Genomic DNA, 13,561 nt, shown 5'->3' with positions numbered 1-13,561 from the left:
TTGAAATTTCTAGAAAGACAAATATTTAGGAACGGAGGGAGTACTAGTTAATAATGTCAGTGATGCTAGTTTCCTGTTCTTAAAAATTGAAGGTAGTGTTCAACATTGCATTTAGCAGCAAGAAATAATAAAATTTAGCAGCAAGAAATAATAATAAATGTTCTCATTCCACAATTTGTAAACTAAATTACACAATTACAAAGGAGATGCTCGACTGGAAAACTAAAGTAGAAAGGGGTAGAAATTAATAAGATGAATACATGTAGAACTTATAAATGCTAATGTCCATTTCCTCCAAACTTTTGCCAAATATTCTCAACCAAATCAGCCTTGAGACGACGATGTGTGGATCGACCCCGAATGGCAGCATCTGTCTCAAGAACCAGATCAAACCCATCAAATGGTCCTTGTTCAGTTTCAAGATATGGTATTTGAGCACCTTGTAGCAATTCATAGTCACAGCCATATTTGTCATAGCACTTGTAGGTGTGCCTCTCATCTGCAATGATCATGTTATGCAATATAACGCAAGCATACATGGTCTCAGCAAGAGTTTTTCCAAGATCTTCTTGTGCTTCTATGAGCTTGTTCTGTACATTTTATAGACATATTCTCCAAACGGGCAGATTTTTCTACTGCAATGCAACGGTCAACGGTCATCTGGAAATTTGAGTGCTCTGGTTTGCTGTAAATTGAATGTTGTTTGGTATGGATTGAATGATGTTGCTCGGTGGTGGTTGGGTAGGAATGCTCCTGTATAGATGGCAGTTATACTTTAGTATATTTTATTGTAGTGTTTGAAGTGGGCACTGGAGCAGCTACTTGCTCCGGCTCCCTCGAATATTTTTATGGCACCGGCTGGGCTATGGAAGGCATCGGTGCCAAATGAGGAAAAACTGGTTTTGGCACCGCTTTTAGCCCACATAGTGGAAGGCCTAACTACTCTCTATGTATTAAAATTTAAGACGTTTATTACTCCCTATGTATCAAAATTTAAGACGGTTTTTGATATGGAGGGAGTACAATATATGAGTTCTAGAAATCAAAGAAATGATAGGCTATTTTTTCCTGTTGAGTGTCCTTATTTCTGCCAGGCAGTGCTCATGAATGATAAAAGAATCGAGAAAATCAAATTGCTTCTCTTTTTTAAATAGCACTCCAACCCTTCTCCACGTTCACTTCTGCCTTCCTCATGGTCCATGCGCTGAGCTGTGGCACCCTGATCGTGGCACTTCCATTGTTGAAGGCATACATGTGGGCCTTGCCGACACCGGCGAGCACCGCTGGATAAACTCTGGACGTGATGCAAACCCTACCACCACCACCGAAGCTCTCCACCGCCGACCGATCAATCTGCAAGGCAGCATCCATCCATCCATTTTCAACTCTGACATATAGGAAGTGAATAAAAGGAGAAATAGCAGAGCCTCCTTAGCTTACCAGAGTTCTGAGAGATATCTGCCTCTCTTTTGCAAGATCAAGTTCAAAGAAGCCTCCATAGGCTGGTGTGTACGGTGATGGTCTGATGGAAGACCTGTGCAAAGAAAAGAAAAAAATCAATTTAGTTTTCGGACTTCTATGGAGAAGACTAGGCAAAATTAAGGGAAAAAACATAAGCACTGACCTTCTTAGATCAGAGCACATGAGTATCATGTACTTTTGCTGTGACTTGTAGACTCTGAAGTGCACGACAGTGTGCTCATCCATGTTGTTGGAGGCCAGAATAACAAGTCCAAATGGCCCTATACCACCATGAACCGATGCACCGGCTTCACAGCAATGCTCCTCAGGGTCGAAAAGCCAGGAAGAATTAAAAGTTTCGGCGGCATTGATGGACGTCAGCTCAAAATATATCTCCACATCAGCCTGTTTCAAGAAAACTTGTGCCTGATTAGCTACAGTTGCTCTTAAAAATACACGACACACCAAAGCTTCAGAATATATACCTATCCTTCTCCTGAAAAATGCACTATACAAATAATTAGCAATTATCAGAAGGCCCTACAGTTCTTACTGGCATGACGCCTCTCGAAATAACATAAATTCTCCTGAAGACCAAGTAAGCCTGTCTGTGAAAAGGAAACTACCTGAAAAGTGTCAACTCCATTGATCTCAAACATATCTCCCTTGTTGAGCTCAAGTCCTTGATGGTTGATTTCATTTGTTCGAAGGGACTCAATCTCATCAACTGGCCATTGCAGCAACTGCTTGCCATTGCTGTCTAGCCAAATCGTCCTGGGGATTGTCTAAACATAATAAAAACTGAGCTTAAATATGTTACATTGATTTGCTAAATCAATTAAATCATTATTCCAATATGATATGAAGCACAGCCAATTAGGGGCGGATTTGCTTACATGGATTCCTGCCCAACCTTTTGCAACATCATCTGAACGACAATCTGCCTCCTGAGACCAACCCCATATGATCCTCCTGCCCTTTTTCGAGTCAAAGAATGACTTTGAAGCATAGAAATGGCCATAATCGATCCTCAGCCACAGCCGACAGTCATCTACGATAGTATCTGGCAGAAAGGCATCACGTTTGAGATCATAAACCCCAATCAAGTACTTATCAAAGTAATCCACACTCATTTTGAGAGCATGCTTGGTGCCTCTTAAGATTGCTGCGGACATGTCCAGTCCACTGTTATTGCCTGGCAACACCGCAAAGAAATCCAGGCACTCCCACATATTGCACTTCCGCATATTGGATGAGTAGTTCTGTGAATACAGTGGGTGATCAACTATTGTCCAACTCAAAAAGTCTTCACTCTTGTACAAAAGTGCAGCAGTGTAGCCTTTCAGCTCGGCACCAACTGCTATTCTCCACATTCCATCTGGTCCGATCCAACCGGTCGTCGGATCCCTGAATTGGCTTCTGTTCAAACCCGGTACTACCGGTTGGATCACTGGGTTATTGCCAATTTTGGTCCATTCTCTCAGGTACGGGTCAGACGGGTTCTTGGGAAGCACAAGGTTTTGGACCTGACGCTTGTCTCTCCTGCCACCGGTGTATAAGATGACCGGTTGACCACCAGATAGAATTGTGGCTGAACCGGTCCAGCAGCCGTCAATGTCACTAGGGTTATCCGGTTCTATCACGGGTTCAAGCTGGATCCAGTTGACAAGGTCTGTCGAAACCGAATGGCCCCAAGTTATGTCACCCCAACACCAGAGGGCGCAGTGGGGGTTATACTGGTAGAAATTATGGTAGATGCCTTTGTAGTACATTAGTCCTGAAATATTTATAAAGGAAGTATAAGCTGTAGAATACTGCAACTCCTTTTTGTTTAGAGGTGTTTGTGCCTTGAGATATTCATACCACATGGATCTTCCGTGTCGTCGTAAATTTCCAAGTATCGCCAATCCATCGGATATTTGGAAAAAAGTGAGAGAATGTCAGTTTCATGCAACAGATATAGAATGATCCATGTGGCCAGTTATGGAAGGGAAAAGCGTCATACTTTGCCTGACTGAATTTGGTCTGGCCAAAAGTAACACTGACGGTGGAGCAAATATGGAAAATATGGAAGTGGCATAAATCTTAGCGAGAAGGTACATAGCACTATTTCTGTAACGAATACTTCTATTTTATTTTGCGCAAGAATCTATGGCTACCATCATCTTATGGCAGTATTATTCAAAGTCTAACAGCAGCATTCAGCAAGAGATTTGCACAAGCAATGTGCTGGCCACCAAACTTTTCCATCGTCTCTATTCATTTTTGACACAAAAACGGCAGTTCTGTAATGATAATACTGCCAAAAATATTATGTACTTTAACAATCATATTATTTAATACTGGCACACAAAATTAAGATTGAGTAGTGTGTTCAACTTGGCTTCTCCACGTGGGCAAGCCACTACACAATGAGGTCACATGATTTCTCATGGACCAAGAACAAGAAAAAGCACACGAAAGCAGAGTGGCATACACCAACAGATGATCCAGAAAGCAGAGATGAATGAAGCCTACAGGAAATAAATAGAGAGGAAACCAAACCAGAGACATGATCACATGAACATACCATTGATCCAGTTCCTGGGAGGCTGGAAGTGGTAGGCAGTCCTGTAGCTCGTGCTGACAATATAGGGGACCTCTGGAGACTGTGCACAGGGGGAGACCTCTGGAGACAGTGGACAGAAGGAGACGTCTGGAGACACCGGACAGCTGGAGCATCTCCCTCCACTCCCATTGCTGCTGCTGTTGGAGAAGAAGAGGTTGGATACAGAGGAGGAGAGGAAGAAGAGGGCAGGGAGGAGGACGAAGGCCCAAGGTAGCGCCATGGCAACAGAAGGAATGAGAGAGCGAGGAGAAGAGATCAAAGATTTATGGGGTGTGTTGTGACATGTGAAGGCGGCGGCGTTTAAGGAACTGTTTAGTTAGGTGACACTCAAGAGTCTCTTTCAGATAGAACTTTCTGGAGGGGCCTCCGGAGAGTGTGGACAGTCTGGACAGAGGAGGAATCTCCCTCTTTGCTGCTGCAGAGGAAGAGGCTCCAGGAGGAGGAGGGCAGCGGTAACGGTGCCGACGTGGGCTCAAGGTGTTTGTTGGGCTTGCTGAAAGAGGCGGCGCCCCAGTTTAGAGAGGAGATGAAGGAAATGCCATGGCAGAGAATGAGCACCGAGGCGGCTGCGGTGCGTGTGGGCGGCACGGGGGCATACAGTGCCCGGTCAGCTGTGTTGAGTTGTGTTGTAATGGGTTGTTATGCATGCCCACGTGTATAGGATCGAGGGCCTGCGTGCCTCATGACTCGGGCAATGCCCTGTGTATAAATACCATATATGTAACACATAATCATCAATAGAGAGAGTGAATTGATTCTCCTACTTGGTATCAGTTACCAGGTCCCCCCTCTTCGTCGCCATGGTTGCGCCCGGCTCCTCCCCCGCCACCACCGACACCGCGTCCTCGCCGAGCTCGCTCTCCTCCACGGCGACTGCTCCTGCAACCTCCCCCGGCACCTCCCCGTTCCTCTTCTCCGGCGCCTCTGGTAGCACCGGACCCTCTCAGTTCGCCCCCCTCTTCTCCTCCTCCAACCCTGCGCCGCCACCACCAGCTCCGCGCCACCCGATCTTCTTTGATCACATCACAAACCATATCAAGTTTCTGCTCAATCCGGCCGACCACAACTATCATAAGTGGAAATCCTCCTTCCTGCTAGTCCTTGTCCGCTATGGCGTCACTTTCCTCATCGAACACCCTCCTCCACCCAACGCCGACGCCCAATACCTGGAGCTGGATGCCCATGTGGTGCTCTGGATCTACGCCACCCTCGCCGATCCCCTCATCGATCACGTAGTCGGCGCCACCACCACGTACGCCCTCTGGACCAAGATCCAGGCCTTCTTCCTCGCCAATCGGGCTGCGCGCTTCATGGTGCTCAATCGCCAGTACCGCAATCTGAAACAGGGCGATCTCTCCGTCACCGAGTACGCCCGTCGCCTGAAGCTCCTCACCGACGGCCTCGACCGACATTGATCACGCCGTCAAGGAGGTGGATCTTACCACCCAATTCCTCCACGGCCTCGACAAGCGCCTCGACACCATCCGCGTCGTCCTCGGCGATCAGGCCTCCACCATGCCCTTCGACACCGTCCTCTCCCGCGTCATCCTGGCGGAGGAGTCCCAGGCTCAGCGTGCCGCTGAGGAGAGCGCTTCGGCGTTCGCTCTCCCTGGCGCTCCTGGATCGGGCGACGCTTCCGGATCTGGCGCTCGCTCTCAGGCTGATCGCGGCGACCGCTCTGGTGACCGCGGCTCCGATCGCTCTCAGGCCCCACCTCCGCCTCCGCAACAGACCCGTGGCCGTGGTGACCGCGGCGACGGTGCCGACCGTGGCTGCGGGCGTGGTCGTGGACGCGGACGAGGCCGCCACGACTCTGGTGGACGCAGCCTGCCGTCGCAGCCCGCTCCGTTCACAGGCTACTTCGCTCCGTACGGGATGGCGCTCCCTCTGCATCGACCTGGATGGGTGCCGCCCAACTCCGCCGGTGTCCTCGGCCCCCGCCCCGGCTCCCATGCCCATGCCTACCCGATGTACCACTCGGCGCCTTCACCGTCCTCCCCATACTACCCTCCACCGCCACCATCATGGGAGCACCTCGCCATGTTGAACGCCACCTACAGCAACGGCGGCCTGCCCCAACCTCCCTCGACGGACTGGTACCTCGACAACGGCGCTTCCTCCCACATCACCGGCAACCCAGGTACCCTTACCTCGTCTAGTTCTTCCTTAAAGCATGTTCCATCCAGCATTCTTGTCGGCAATGGCCAGCACATACCAGTCACGGCCACCGGCTCCGTCGCCCTACCCCCACACGACTTCTGCCTCACCAACGTTCTTGTTTCCCCACACGTAGTCACTAGCCTCATCTCCGTTCGCAAGTTCACTAAAGAAAATTCTTGTTCAGTTGAGTTTTACCCTTGTGGCTTTCTTGTGAAGGATCTTCGAACGCGGCGGGTCCTCATGATCTCCATTAGCAACGGCGACCTCTACCCCTTTGTTGGAAATAAAGCTTCTTCGGCGTCCGCCCTTCTTGCCACGGCATCATCAGACTTGTGGCATCGCCGGCTCGGCCACCCCGGTGCTCATACCCTATCTACATTAGCCCAAACAGTTCTTCCAGATTGTAATAATGCGGCTCATCAGCCTTGTGCTGCTTGTCAGCTCGGCCGGCAGGCTGGCCTTCCCTTTCCCTCTTCTTTTAGCAAGTCGTATGCACCATTTGATCTCATACACTGTGATTTGTGGACCTTGCCGGTTGTAAGTTTTTCTGGTTATCAATACTATCTCATTGTGTTGGATGACTATACGCACTACTCCTGGTCTTTCCCTCTACGCAACAAATCAGACACGTCCACCACTCTCCAACGCTTCTTCTCTTTTGTGCGCACACAATACAACGTCATGATTAAGGCCATGCAATGTGATAACGGGGGTGAATTCATCAACAACTCCCTCCGATCGTTTTTCTCCCTCCACGGCGTCACTTATCGTTTCTCCTGCCCACACACGTCGCCTCAAAATGGCAAGGCCGAACGCCTCCTTCGTACCACCAATGACATCGTGCGTACACTCATTTTTCAAGCAAATCTCACCCCACCCTTTTGGGTAGAAGCACTTCACACCGCTACATACTTGCTCAACCGACGCCCCTCCCAAGTCATTGCCGGTGTTACTCCATATTTCCTCCTTCACGACTCCCACCCCACCTACGACCACCTACGGGTCTTCGGCTGCCTATGCTTCCCTAATACATCCTCCACCATGGCCCACAAGCTCTCCCCTCGCTTCGTCCGCTGCATTTTCTTAGGATATCCCCTCGAGCATAAAGGTTATAGGTGCTTTGATCTGGAATCGCGCCGTGTCATAGTCTCTCGCCATGTCATTTTTGACGAAACCACATTCCCATACACCACGCCACACGCCAGCACGTCCACAGAAAATCCCGCACGCCGTATCCTACCTACCCCCTCCCTGGCTGCCGCAGCCTCCTCGGATCACGTAACAAATCCGCCCGATTCGCCGGACCCCACCACCCCATGCACGCCCGTGCGCGCGCGTCGCGACGCGCCCGCGTCCCCTGGCCCCTCCACGCGCCCTCTTCCCACAGGCCGCTCGCGCGGGTCCACCACCACCGCGGATAACGCATCCCCCCCCACCCAATCATCGCCAGCCTCTGCCGCGCCTGCCAGTCCCACTGCGCCCGGATCCTCCTCGCTCCGCGAGCCCTGTCGATCGGATCAGCCTGCCACCAGCCCCACCACATCTTCCTCGGGATCGCCGCCCCCATGCACTACGCCACCGCACGTACCGCCTCGCGCCTTACCCGTTGCACCACCTCACAATGCACACAAAATGTCCATTCGTGCCAAATCTGGATTCTGCATGCCTCGTCGCCTTTTCCTAGCCGACACCACCTCCCCTACCATCTCCCCTATACCACCCACTTACAAATCTGCCCTTAAGAATCCAAATTGGCGACAAGCTATGCTCGATGAATACACTGCTTTAATGAATAACTCTACGTGGTCTTTGGTGCCTAAGCCTGCAGGTGTTAATGTGGTCACGGGGAAGTGGATCTACCGTCACAAATTCAACGTGGACGGCTCTTTAGCCAGGTACAAAGCTCGATGGGTGCTGCGAGGTTTCACACAACGAGAGGGTGTTGACTACGACGAGACGTTCAGCCCGGTGGTCAAGCCGGCTACCATTCGTGTGGTGTTGAGCATTGCCACATCTCACTCTTGGCCCATCCACCAAATGGACGTCAAGAACGCATTTCTTCATGGTGATCTCCACGAGCTCGTATACTGCTCCCAACCCGCTGGTTTTGTCGACACCACCCGTCCGGATCATGTTTGTCGCCTCAACAAGTCCCTCTATGGCCTCAAGCAAGCCCCTCGCACGTGGTTTCTTCGTTTTCGGGCATTCCTTCTTTCTCTTGGTTTTCATGGCTCCAAGAGTGACACCTCCTTATTCATCCTCCATCATGGCACCTCCATCGCCTACTTGCTTGTGTATGTCGACGATATCATTCTCACCGCCAGCTCTCCACAAACACTCCACCACATTATCTCGGCTCTCAAATCTGAGTTTGCCATGACCGACATGGGCCCCCTCCACCATTTCCTCGGCATCAACGTCACCACCACCTCCTCGGGGCTGTTTCTCAGTCAGCAACAGTATACCTTGGAGGTTCTTGAGCGTGCCAACATGTTACATTGCAAGCCCGTCTCTACTCCCATTGACACGAGCTCCAAGCTGTCCCTCTCTCATGGTCAGCTCCTCTCCAACCCCACCTACTATCGTAGTCTTGCAGGTGCCCTTCAGTATCTCACCTTGACACGGCCGGACATTTCTTATGCCGTCCAACAAGTGTGTCTCTTCATGCATGAACCTCGTGACACGCATATGCAGCTCGTCAAACGCATTTTGAGATACCTCCAAGGCACTTCCCACTATGGCTTACAATTCTACAAGTCATCCTCCAAGGACCTTATTGCATACACGGATGCCGATTGGGCCGGTTGCCCTGACACGAGGAAATCCACGTCTGGTTTCTGTGTCTTCCTTGGTTCCAACCTCATTTCTTGGTCCTCCAAACGACAGGCCACTGTCTCTCGCTCAAGCGCGGAGGCCGAGTATCGTGGTGTTGCCAACTGCATTGCCGAGTCCTGCTGGTTACGCCAACTCCTCCATGAACTCAAGTGTCCACCACAGCGAGCCACCATCGTTTATTGTGACAACATCAGCGCGTCCTACCTTGCGTGCAATCCGGTTCAGCATCAACGTACCAAACACATCGAGATAGACCTTCATTTTGTACGTGATCGCGTCGCCTTCGGTGATGTCCGGGTCTTGCACGTCCCCTCGAGCTCCCAATTTGCTGATTTGTTCACAAAAGGCTTGCCATCTCCGGTGTTCCACGAGTTCCGGTCCAGCCTCAACGTCCATGCCAATGGCGTTCCGGCTGAGGGGGGGTGTTGAGTTGTGTTGTAATGGGTTGTTATGCATGCCCACATGTATAGGATCGAGGGCCTGCGTGCCTCATGACTCGGGCAATGCCCTGTGTATAAATACCATGTATGTAACACATAATCATCAATAGAGAGAGTGAATTGATTCTCCTACTAGCTGGACTTAGCGCCAGTGGAGGAGCCAGGATTGGCTGACGTCCCAGGCGAGAAACTAATGGTCAAAAAAACCTAAAAACCCAACTTTAAGGCATACAAAAGTCAAACTATGTTGCATAACTAACCAGATCCGAAACACAATATTCGATGGCAGTATTTGTTCAATGATGGTTCAACTCATAAATTAACACATATCAAAAATGATATATAGCATAAATAATACAAAAGATAGTACCAAATCAAATGATTTATTGATCTGATCTACATCTTCAATAGTAGAAGAAGGTAAGTCTGCAATGATTTGAAATGCAAATCAGCACATCTTCAATAGATATAATCCGAGGAACGTTATCAATTGTTTGAGTTAAAGGACCTGTTCCCGTGGGCCGTGGCTCCCGAGGTCTGAACTTCAAAAACAGAAAATCATTGTCTTGTTTCTCTTATTCATTTCGCCTTCCTGTAAAATTACACAGAAACAAAAATGCTAATTCGGTTTCAACATTTACAGAACTGCAGAATTACAAGAATAAGGGAAGGAAACAACATTGAATTTCAACCAAGTTACCAAACAGTGGCATTTGCTAGCGGGATTGAGATGAGCAGCAGGGACACCTTTGCTTTGCGTGCGAGCTGCTGTGGCGGAATTGGACTGGACTGCCCTCTGCCGCACGGGGCTGGCCGGCTGGGCATGGCGAATGAATGAATAATGGGTCGCCGCGGCAGGGCACGGCGGCCGGCGGCGAGCGTGCAGCGGCAGGCAGGCGGCAGCCCAGGTAGGATAGGGTTCTTTTCTCTCTCGTAGTACTCGCGCAGGCGCAGCCGCACGGTCGCACTGCTTCTCCTTTTTTTTTTCTTGTTCACTGTGTATTATTGGGCTGAGTCTCAGGTCCCGCTAGGATTAGAAGTGGGCTGCGCCTTCTTTCTTTTTCTAGATACTAGATCATTGATGACGCGCGTTGCAGCGCCCGTCTATTTTTACAATAAGATGATAGGAACTTCCACAAATGCATGGACTTATGAAAAATAAAGTTAACTTTTCATATACTAACACATATGTTGGACAGTGATTGAAGAGGTCAAAAATCCACATCATGTGTTTCCTGGAAAAAATGTAACACATCAACTATTTGCAAACACCAAATACAAATTATAAAATAACATAAATAAATAGCCAAATCTACAACTTGACGAAAAGAACAACACCTTTGGTAGTAACTATCTCAATCACAGAAATTAACTACAATGCCATAGAAATTCAATGTAATGTTTCATTGAAGAATGGAAGAACTATACCGAAGCAGTGGCCGCTCAATCATGAGAGAACCACATACCACATATCATGGATTAGTTTGATTAGTTTGTTGGGCTTGCTGAAAGAGGCGGCCCCCCAGTTTAGAGAGGAGATGGAGGAAATGCCATGGCGGAGAATGAGCACCGAGGCGGCTGCGGTGCGTGTGGGCGGCACGGGGCATACAGTGCCCGGTCAGCTGGACTTAGCGCCAGTGGCGGAGCCAGGATTGGCTGACGCCCCAGGCGAGAAACTAATGGTCAAAAAACACCTAAAAACCCAACTTTAAGGCATACAAAAGTCAAATTATGTTGCATAACTAACCAGATCTGAAACACAATATTCGATGGCAGTATTTGTTCAATGATGGTTCAACTCATAAATTAACACATATCAAAAATGATATATTGCATAAATAATATAAAAGATGGTACCAAATCAAATGATTTATTGATCTGAGCTTCCCATGTGTACATCTTCAATAGTAGAAGAAGGTAAGCCTGCAATGATTTGAAATGCAAATCAGCACATCTTCAATAGACATAATACGAGGAAGTTTATCAATTGTTTGAGTTATTAAAGGACCTGTTCCCGTGGCTCCCGCGGTCTGAACTTGAAAAACAGAATATCATTGTCTTGTTTCTCTTATTCATTTCGCCTTCCTGTAAAATTACATAAAAACAGAAATTACTGAATCGGTTTCAACATTTTACAAGACTGTAGAATTTATTACAAGACTAAGTGAAGGAAACAACATTGAATTTCAATCGAGATATCAAACAGTGGCATTTGCTAGCGGGATTGAGATGAGCAGCAGGGATACCTTTGCTTTGCGTGCGAGCTGATGTGGCGGAATTGGACTGGAAGCCGGCCGCCGGCGCCGGGGTTGCTCCTCTTCTCGAGACCTGGACTGCCCTCGGTCGCCCGGGGCTTGCCGACTGGGCATGGCGAACGAATAATGGGTCGGCCGCGGAGCGTGCGGCGGCAGCCCAGGCAGGGTAGGGTTCTGTTCTTTCTCGTCAGAGCACTCGCGCAGGGGCAAACCCTATTCGGCGCATTTTCCTTCTGTTTTTGCTGTTTCCCAGCGGGAACAAAAAATGCGGCTGAGCTGACAGTCGAACAGGCGACCTCCTGGGTAGAACCAGGACGCACTAGCCATCCCGCCACCATTCGTTAGGTGACTGCTTGCATCTTTTCCTTCTATTCGTCTTTCTACTTTTATTTTTTTTACCTTTTTTTCTTCCTTGTTCGATGATTTTTTTCTTAAATATCGATAAGCTTCTTAATAAATTCGATAATCCTTTTTCAAAATTGCTGAACTTTTTTCAAATTCGATGACATTTTCAAGTTTGATGAACTTTTCTTCAATTTTGATGAACTTTTTCTAAACTCGATGAACTTTTTAAAAAATTGGTGAACTTTTTCAAATTCGATGAACTTTTCTTGAAATTTTATGAACTTTTTTCAAACTCTGTGAACTTTTCTAAACTCGATGAACTTTTTGAAAAATTGGTGAACTTTTTTCAAACTCGATAAACTTTTCTAGAAATTTGATGAACTTTTTCCAAACTCTGTGAACTTTTTTTAAAAAAATATGAACTTTTCTTCAAATTTGATGAACTTTTTTTAATCCCGGTGAACTGTTTTTGAAAATCGATGAACCTTTTTTAAAGTTTGTGAACTTTTCTGAAAAAATGATGATATTTTCGAAATCGACGAACCCTTTCAAATTCACGATTTTTTCTAAATAATTTAAAAAATTAAGTGTTATAATAGAGGGTATTATGCAATAAATAGCTCGAACACACTTACTCTTATAGGGTGGGTGCTTCATGTTGCTCAAAAGTGTCCAGTTTCTCTAGTGGTTAGCGGGTCTGAGACTCTGCTTGAATAGCGCGAGTTCGATTCCTGGTAATGGCATCTTTTTTGCGGGTCTTTTTGTGCTACAGGTTTGTTCGACACTGCTTTCACGGGCCGGCCCAACAGGGCGCTGTAGCGTGCGCCAGGGAGCGGTTCGGGCGCAACAGGCGCCGAACAGGAGAGCTCTCGCGCAACCGCACGGTCGCACTGCTTCTCCTTTTTTCTCTCTTTTTTTTTTGAGACATTCTCTTTTTTTCTCTTGTTCATCATTGTGTATTATTGGGCTGAGTGTTAGGTCCAGCTAGGATTAGAAGTGGGCTGCACCCCACGCCCAATTAGTTTTTTTCTAGAGATATAGGGTCAGGTGCCATATTTTTCTGCGGTTTTCTTAATATGGTCAGGTGCCTGATTTTTTTAGTTTGCGTCAGTCCAATTTTTTCCTCTGGCTGAAGCAGCACATGTAAAGGGTTCGGCCGGTGCACAGTCAACGTACAAGGGCCTGCTGGATTCTTTAGCGCCAGATGCACGTGACGTGCATTCGGCAAACCCTATTTGGCACTTCAGGCATCCGATATAGTGCATTTAGAAAACGGGCGCTCACGGATCCTGTGAACTGGGCCGGCTCATATATTTATTTTTTCTACCGATTTTAACCTGCAAAAATTAGGCACGTAACGGGATCAAACACAGGACTTGATCATTTGAAGGAAGTGTAGCAACCACCGGAACATCTCACCCCCTTTTGTATTGCACGGTTACTTCGTTTCTTCCTTT

At 48.1% G+C, this 13,561-nt stretch overlaps 1 protein-coding gene and 1 long non-coding RNA gene across 3 annotated transcripts; both read right to left on the bottom strand.

Annotated features, from left to right (window-relative positions):
* Window positions 1-984: 984 nt before the first annotated feature.
* LOC119326190 (fructan 1-exohydrolase-like) lies at window positions 985-4,289 on the bottom strand. Its single transcript, XM_037599889.1, has 7 exons — window positions 4,031-4,289; window positions 3,325-3,333; window positions 2,358-3,238; window positions 2,088-2,246; window positions 1,625-1,866; window positions 1,441-1,534; window positions 985-1,353 (listed from the first exon to the last, which is right to left on the bottom strand). The coding sequence occupies exons 1-7, from the start codon at window positions 4,287-4,289 to the stop codon at window positions 1,147-1,149; spliced, it is 1,851 nt and encodes a 616-aa protein (XP_037455786.1). The 3' UTR covers window positions 985-1,146.
* Window positions 4,290-9,739: 5,450 nt separating this feature from the next.
* On the bottom strand, window positions 9,740-10,451 carry LOC119322003. 2 transcript variants are annotated; one of them, XR_005155335.1, is made up of 3 exons: window positions 10,205-10,451; window positions 10,013-10,096; window positions 9,740-9,930 (listed from the first exon to the last, which is right to left on the bottom strand). It is a non-coding gene; the product is annotated as an uncharacterized LOC119322003 (long non-coding RNA). The 2 variants fall into 2 exon arrangements; XR_005155334.1 differs by having other exon boundaries at window positions 10,252-10,451.
* Between the last annotated feature and the right edge of the window lie 3,110 nt (window positions 10,452-13,561).

The sequence above is a fragment of the Triticum dicoccoides genome, chromosome 6B (assembly GCF_002162155.2).
Source record: "Triticum dicoccoides isolate Atlit2015 ecotype Zavitan chromosome 6B, WEW_v2.0, whole genome shotgun sequence".
In the NCBI taxonomy this organism is placed as follows: Eukaryota; Viridiplantae; Streptophyta; class Magnoliopsida; order Poales; family Poaceae; genus Triticum; species Triticum dicoccoides.
The sequence above is the reverse complement of the archived record's forward strand: the minus strand, read 5'-3'. Positions and strand labels throughout refer to the sequence as shown.

Bases quoted from the DNA above. Each gene is read 5' to 3' on its own strand.
- LOC119326190 (XM_037599889.1), bottom strand. From the start codon at position 4,289: ATGGCGCTACCTTGGGCCTTCGTCCTCCTCCCTGCCCTCTTCTTCCTC. The intron at 1,535-1,624 runs GTCAGTGCTTAT...TTCTTTGCACAG, and splicing joins ATGTGCTCTGATCTAAGAAG to GTCTTCCATCAGACCATCAC. The intron at 1,354-1,440 runs GTAAGCTAAGGA...GCTGCCTTGCAG, and splicing joins AGATATCTCTCAGAACTCTG to ATTGATCGGTCGGCGGTGGA.